Source organism: Lepeophtheirus salmonis, chromosome 6 (genome assembly GCF_016086655.4).
Source record: "Lepeophtheirus salmonis chromosome 6, UVic_Lsal_1.4, whole genome shotgun sequence".
In the NCBI taxonomy this organism is placed as follows: Eukaryota; Metazoa; Arthropoda; class Copepoda; order Siphonostomatoida; family Caligidae; genus Lepeophtheirus; species Lepeophtheirus salmonis.
Genome location: NC_052136.2, coordinates 9,465,252 through 9,473,401, shown reverse-complemented (window position 1 = coordinate 9,473,401; position 8,150 = coordinate 9,465,252). Strand labels below are relative to the sequence as shown.

The window sequence follows — 8,150 nt, the reverse complement described above, 5'->3', positions numbered from 1 at the left end:
AACGTATTAAATAGTTTATTTTTTAAATGCTAAAATGTTTTTATTAATATATTATTTACTTTGATTTTCAGATATATTGTTTTTTCATGTCGAAATATGGCACTGAATCTTAGGTATACCCTAAAAATTTGATTAAAAAAAAGGTTTTAAAGACCAAACCTTCATGGATTGAAATTTGTATGGTCATATTCATTTTCCACGACTTAAATAACATTAATAAGTTTGGGTTTCAGTCAGTAGACATTCCGAAACCTTCATTTGTTGCATAGTGTAATTGTTAGTAAATCTACACGCTAAGTATTTGGTATTCGGGAAAAACAAAAATCAAAAACATTAAATATTCATGGCGATAAACAAGTTTGAATATTGGGATGTTCTAACACCTCAACGACCCTTATGGGGGAGTTCGTAGAACATTTATTCTTCCTTCAACTGCATGATAGTATGTATTTTGTGTTTGTTTTTTATATCCCAAGAAGAATAACCGGTCCATGACCTTCATAGGGAAAAGAAAAATATATAAAATATTGTCTTAAAAAATTTCCTATCGATATGTAAAACAGTCAGTGTCTGCCTTTCATAAGTTTCACATTCACATACCAGTCTAATAAATAATACCAATTATGTGAGTTAAGAACGAAATAATATATATCTAAATATTTATTTAGTACTATTGAATTAAAAAGTATATCTATAATTCATATAATAATTATATATGTATATATATTTCCCCCTTAGAATGAACGAAAGTATACCTGAAAAAAATGCCAAGAGTTCAAAAGAATTTAAGATCCTGGATAGACGTTATGGAAAATCTTATGTTAAATTACTCCACGTCACAAGAAATAAGAATATCCACACTGTCAAGGAATATGAAGTGAATACGTTTTTGACCCTTGAGACGGAGGATGACTATACCGTTGTGAGAAGTTTTTTTTTATTATTTTGTATGTAAATGTTGTGGAGAGTTGAAAAATTATTTACTTGGTTCGACCCGACTTGAGTCAATGCTTTTTTTACTCAACTTACGTAGTGTGTTGATTTTTCAACTTGAAAAAAACAAACAAAAAAACGACGAGTCTACTTATTAATTGATTTAGTCGATAAGAATTAATCGCTAAGCTTCATGAAATTGATATTTTGAGTTTTGTGGCTATGTTTCCCTTTAAATCAAAATTTCTAATTAGATTTCTATAATCCCTGAGTTGAGAGATTAGACATTTGATACCACAGTTTTGTAAGGAATTGCACAATCTAATAGTTACATAAGTGTGCATAAACCAAAGGTAAAAAATAAGAAATTGGCACAAAAGTTGTACACAAACTAACTACCTACACATCTAAAGTTGTTCATTAAATGTAAATTAATACATTTGATTGGGTAACTAGTTGTGTTGAGACTCGGTTCGAGACCGAATTTAATTTTCGGCTCTGTCTTAACTGATTTTTTCAAGACGACCCAAATTAAAATATAAAAATGTTCATCAATCTCTTTTCTATTAAAAAAAAAGGAATGACGCAGAACCGCATAAAGTCCGATTTTGACTACAACATCCGTCCAAACTGATGTTGGACCGAATTAGTTAAAATTATAAAAGTCTCAGATCGGTCCAAGATTTCCAGACCAAAACCCATTACCAGTAAATACTTCATTTTTCTCTTTTTTTTTTTTTTCATTTTTATTTAAAAAGTCGAGGTGATCCTTAAATAGTCGTTTGTGACGACTCAAGTCGACACAACACTATTTTTTTTGTTTCTTTATGTACTCACTCTCATTTTCACCTTCTCCTAGGGTAACAATAAACATGTTGTGGCCACAGATTCTCAAAAGAATACGGTGTACTTATTGGCAAAGCAATTTGGAATTGAATCTCCAGAAAAATTCGCCTTGCTCCTTGTCAAGCATTTCCTCACTAAGTATGCTGGAAATGTTATTGAAGCTACAGCTGAAGTGGAAGAGTCTTTTAAGTGGAAGAGAATGCGTGGAGATCATTGTCATGCATTTAGTGCAGACTCAAGTCTAACGCGCACCTGCAAAGTGACCCAAAAGTCTGGAGAAGTTCCCCAAATATTTGTTGGGCTAAAAAATTTCCGAATTCTCAAATCCACACAGTCTTCTTTTGTCAAATTTGTGGATGATGAGTACCGTACTTTACCCTGTATGGAGGATAGAGTATTCTCAACAGTCGTTGAAGCTGAATGGAAGTACTTTCCTTCCGTTGACATGAGTGGAAAAGATTATGACAGTAAATTTGAAGAGGTAAGTTAATTCTTATCTACTATTAATAGGAGTGTGTCGGTCCATAATTTTTTGGTCCTGTCCTGTCTAGTACCAGTCTTTAAATACAATATATTGAAATAATATTAATTCATTAGGGGGAAACAACTCAATGACGTCAGGACTGATGGAGTTTTTCTTTTTTAAGGACTAAAAAGTGGGACTGGTCTTGACCGGACTGAACTAAACTACAGTCCTTGGCCCGAGATAAGGACCGACACAACACTAATTGTATATGCATCGGTTATTTTATAGATGAAATAAAAGAGAAATTTGAATTTTAAAAATCCTGTGTTGATTGTCTTAATGAATTAAAATAACTTTTATTTGAATAACTATTATTAAGATAACATAAAAACAAATAGATTAACTCAAAAAATTATTTTAATTCCTTAAGACATTTATTACAGGATTTTTTCAATTCAATTCCTTATTTTTTTCATGACTAAACTACTCTAACACAAATATATCATTAGTCGGTTAAAAAATCGAAAGAGAAAAAAGAGTAGGCTTTCCATCTAAAGAGTAATTATTAATATATGTATGTATTTTGAACTAATATCCAATTTTACATAGATAATTGAGCATATTATTGATTGGTTTGCTGGAGATTCAAAGATAGGAATTCATTCTCCGAGTGTACAAATGACAATGTATCAATGTCTTACTTCAATTTTATCAAGTATTCTTCAGATCGACTACATATATATGAAAATGCCAAACAAGCATTATTTTTCTATTGATTTATCGAAATTCCCAGAGTCCGTTGGAGGAGCAGAAAGTAATTATGATGTATTTTTACCTGTTGACAAACCCTCTGGTATCATTGAAGCCACAGTGGGAAGAAAGGACTTGAAAAAATCATGATAAACCTATCAATTCTAAGACCTGAAATTCTTAAAATTATGTTACAATTTATTATGTATATACCATTATTTAAAAAAAAAAAGTAATAAATACAAATTTAAATACTAAATAGAGTTTTGATAAATTATTATAATAATATATTATTTTGCCTATATAAAATGGAAAAATAATTGTTATTGTTCTGAACTACACCCAGGAATATATAAGGTTGTAAATCATAATCATTTTCAGTATGTTAAAAAAAGGAAATAAACCAAAAGTGAACATGATAACCATGACAATTAAAAACAAAGCCCCACTCTGTATCAAGCAAGGACATCGGTAAGAGTTGCTTCGTTCTCGATCCTCAATTCTACTCTGAGTAAAACAAAGAATTACACTTATAATGATTCAAAGCGTCCCCTGGATGGGGGACTGGATGGGAATGTAGCCCCCCAAAAAAAAAAAAGCAGCTTTTTACTAGAAAATTTAATATTTGAAATTTAATTTAATTTTTTCCCAAAAGAATTTCACTTTTCAAAAAAAAGCAGACTTTTGAAATTTTTACTGAACAGAAAATTTTAATTTTTTTCTTTGAAATTTCAAGTTCAGTTTTTGAAACTTTTTTCTAAAAATTAAAATTTTTGGATTTCTAAGAACCAAGTCTCCCAAAAAAAAAAAAAAAAGTATATATATATATATAATTCTGTGTTTGCCCCTCCAATTATTGCCAACTACAACAAAACTCGCCTTAAGAACAATCTTAGGATTTACAAGCCTATCTATACATGAGTTCCCAGTACTTTCGCCTTAAGCTATTTTTTCTTAGGACATTTTGCCTTAACATAGGAATAAATGAAGTTTATATGTCATTAATTTTTATTTTTGGTTGAAATTGATATTCTGTTTGAATTTTTAAATCAAAATATCTATTGTTTATTACTAAAAAAACGCAATAAATTCTTGTTGTTTCTTGAATTTTTAAAAAAAAAATAACACACAACTGCGTCATATGTCATAAAAATAATTTTTATGATGAAATAGTTATATTTTCATTTAAAAAAATTAGTTTAAAACCAGTTTTTTTTTTTTTTTTTTTTTTAAATAAAACTCTATAAATCTAACTAGCTATGGATTACCCCGACGTTGCTTGGCCTAAGTAGAAAGAGGGAAATCATATTGAAAATTGTCAAATTAAAAAAAGAAAATAAAAATAATATTAAGAAAATACTACTATATACTAATAATTATAATATGAATAAGATCCTGATAGCTCTAATTCTATTTCTCTTGGATTCTTCACACAAAATCAATCCAGTTAAATAAGGTAAATAGCAACTACCCCCCCTAAATACTCTTATTATTGCATCTTCTAACCTTTGCATTTTATATGCAATTTATATGCAAAACAATCTACAGACAAATTTCTACAAACTTTATTCCATTTAATTACCCCATTGTCCGTTGGAAGTTCATTTTTTTGCACCTGAAATAAACAAAATTGCAATTTTTAGTTCGTACCTTTTTTGATTTTGAAAACGTAGTAATTCCTATAGTTTCTTTCGAAACACCAATCACTTATTGGTAAATAACTTAACCCCCTATCTAGTTTCCTTGAGCTGCAAAAAAGGTTTTTGAGTTTTGGGTAAAGAATAGTCCCCCCTTATATCAGTTCCCCAAAAATCGACACTCCCGTTTTAGCCTGTCCCAGCTCAAAATAGGGACCCATGCAAAATTTCAGCTTCCTAGGTTCAATGGTTTGGTAACGTATAAAGGACATCTACAGCCACACACAATCTCTCTTTTATATATAAACAGATGATTCGTTTAGAAAAAAACAACATTTTTTATTTTATTTATTCTTTTATATTTGAGCAGTTTCCCTTTTTTTATAAATTACAAGAGATGGTAAAAATATGTTCTATAGTGAGACCTTGTTATTTGCAGTTGATATAGACAGAGCTAGGCAGCCACAAATCTTTTTCGTTTCCGTACATTTTTTTCAGAATATGGTTCCGAACCAAGTAATAAAAGATATTCTAGTCATAAATATTCAAAAAACCCTCAAATAAGAAGGCTTCAGCTAGCCAACAAAGTACTAGCTGGACGAGAAAAAGGTGTTTTTGCACAGTCCTCCATATATCCACGATTCCCAGCGGTATTTCCCCACATGGAAATTAGAATAATAAAAGAAATCATACGTACGAGAACTAAAACTAATTGAGTTAAATTTGATTCGATTTAATAGAGAAAAAAGATTTGAAATATCTGTGTGTCGGCGCCAAAATAGATTGAAGAGTGTGAGAGTTCATTAACCCGTTATGGCCAATGAGTAAATTTTTCTACGTCACTATTTAGACTAGTTAATATATTGAATATCTCTGTGAATATTTAATTTATTTGATCTTTTGTTTTTGCTTAGGATGCTCATGATGATCTAGATCAGTGCTTTTTAACTGTGGAGAATGGCGGAATTGGCAAGTGAGGAATGACATTTCAAACAAAAAAAAACATTCCTTCAAAAATTCAAACTATATTTTCAGCCAAATTTCAAATCACAACCATTTACAGACGGTTAAAATAACAAAATCAACCAATATATGAGGTATTGTAAGCTATGTTTGGGTAAAACTGACAACACTGTTGGGCTAGATATGTCAGCAGCGACTCCCCGCAAACTCTCTCCTGTCTCGTCTCTCTTAGGTGTAATAGGTGGATAACAGATCTCTCATTATTAAGTAATTACTCATACTTGAATATACTCTTATGGTTATTTTATTTAGTGTGTATGTGTTGTGATGATATTGCATGTTAAGGGTTAATATTTGTGAATGTGCAGGAAAAGCGAAGCCATTTCGAGACTGGCTGCAACAAAATGGCTTTTTCAACGTTGGTGCGAATCAGCGAGACTGCAGGTGGCGTAGGCGATGTTCTAAAGAGTGAAACTATCATCACCCTCAACACACTGCTCGACGAGTTTCAGCAACGTTTTCTAGACTTCAAAAGCAACAGCCCAATGATGGAGTTCACGAGGGGTCCCTTCAGCTTTCGAGTTGAAAACTTCCCAAAGGAAGCAGAAGGCATCGAACACCAGTTGCATTTCCCTTCATGCACCTGTATGAGTCGGTTGTTGAATTTTTGTATGTTTTTTATGGACCAACTAAATTGAGAAATAAAATAATTTAAAAAATAATAATTAATGGTCGTAAAATGGCACAAAAAAGCAAAGCTTGTATTTATTTACTAAACACTGCATGGGTTAAAATCGAATTTGTCAAAGACCGTTGCTATGGTTGGAAATAAAGAGTTGGCTCACTAAAATATAGGGAATTGGAGAGAAAAAAGGTTAAGAATCCCTTTTCTATATAATAAATAATTAATACATTTTTTAGATATGAAGTACTTTAAGAATAAATATTCGTAGCTATATTAATAAGAACAAGTTTAAAAATGTGGAGCTTGACAATAGGGCATGAACAAACTAAAAAATACATATTAGCTGCAAGGTTTAATAATAATAATTTAAGGTTAATAAAAATACAAGATTATAGTACCTAAACGCTTTTCCGATGGATATTTGACTTCCACCGCACTGACGTCATAGAGAATAACTGTTACTATGAGCTATATATCGCCATCCTTGACTATTATTATTAGAGTACCACTGATATTCTCTATGACGTCAAAACCTCCATGTCTTGCCTAGCAGTCGGTATGATATATGGAATTGAAAATAGTGAAGTAATTTTAAAGTTGTTATGAACTCAGATACAACTGTATTACCCTAGTGATGTAAAAATAAATCATTGTAAAACGCTGGAATTGCACAAAAAAAAAAAAAGACTCATTAATTAAAGTTTTTTTTTTTTAATATATATTGTATATTCTATAAAGGAACAGAAGCACAAGAACCGAGACCGATAAGCAATATATTGTGGTCTCGATTCGACTTTGTCGGTTCTGGTTATAGTGTTCTGTGTGAATGTACCATCGAACATGGATACAGGATAAACTGTATTTAGTGAGTTTTCTAGAGACATCAGTCATCACATCATATAAAAAAAATATGAACAAATATGAATTGACATAAGTATTGATAAGTTACGTCAGTGAGCTCATGAAAAATGGAGGGTTAAACAGATGATTTATTGGCGAGTTATCTTCTATATTAATAAGGCAAAATTTTGTCTTTTGACAAACACATACGCTACTAATTGATAAAAATAATATATACGTAATAAAAAAGCTCTAAATGAGTTAATCTTATTCAAATAATGAGTATTTATATTCCAAAAAATTCAACCTAGAATAACAAAGCGGAATGGACTGAGGGCTCACTGTATAATATGTACAAGTTTTCTGGTCTCAAGTCTTTGTTCCCAAGTCTTAGTTCTTGAATATTTACATTCGAATTAATGTTCAATTCCTTGAATATTTACATTCGAGTACTTTTCAAGTTCATAATTATTATTTTTTAATAGCCCATTAAGATTTTTCTTGAGTTCAGTATAAATTAATTAATACACACATATATATAAAGCATAAGTAAAGCTCAGATAAATAATTTCATAGTTAGAGGAGGTGGATGTTACATAGTAAAATATTTATAGACTAATTATAAAGAAGGTGGACAAGTTTTTTTCAGATTGAATTGACTTGACAAGACTACTTTTCGTTACTTATTCATCTGTTGTATTTTAAATCCTTAAATATACCCAAATCCAAGGGTAAAAGAATTTGACTGGCAATAAGTTAGTGCACGAAATATATTTCAAATACAGGGGATCCCTCATAACTCTGTTTTTTAGGAACAAGATAATTTTGAGTTATATGAAATCCGTGTTGTATGGAAACTTTTTTAGTACTAGAACACTTTAAATGATATATTCCTTTTTTTTTATAGTTCACATTCGAAAACTCTTTCTTGGATTTTTTTAGCATAGTTGAATCAACAAAAGTATTTTGTTTATGAATAAAAAGTTCAAAAATGTATACTATATATATGCATAAAGACATAAATTATAAG

General features: G+C 30.4%; 1 protein-coding gene and 1 long non-coding RNA gene across 3 annotated transcripts; both read left to right on the top strand.

Annotated features, from left to right (window-relative positions):
• Window positions 1-465: 465 nt before the first annotated feature.
• Window positions 466-3,254, top strand: Uro (Urate oxidase). Its single transcript, XM_040714596.2, has 4 exons — window positions 466-625; window positions 739-922; window positions 1,793-2,260; window positions 2,855-3,254. Exons 2-4 carry the CDS (start codon window positions 740-742, stop codon window positions 3,143-3,145), a joined length of 942 nt encoding a protein of 313 aa, XP_040570530.1. The 5' UTR covers window positions 466-625; window position 739; the 3' UTR covers window positions 3,146-3,254.
• Window positions 3,255-4,479: 1,225 nt separating this feature from the next.
• Window positions 4,480-6,320, top strand: LOC121121025 (uncharacterized). Of its 2 annotated transcripts, XR_011780875.1 has the most exons (3): window positions 4,480-5,486; window positions 5,547-5,605; window positions 5,668-6,320. It is a non-coding gene; the product is annotated as an uncharacterized lncRNA (long non-coding RNA). The 2 variants fall into 2 exon arrangements; XR_011780874.1 differs by having other exon boundaries at window positions 5,547-6,320.
• Window positions 6,321-8,150: the final 1,830 nt, after the last annotated feature.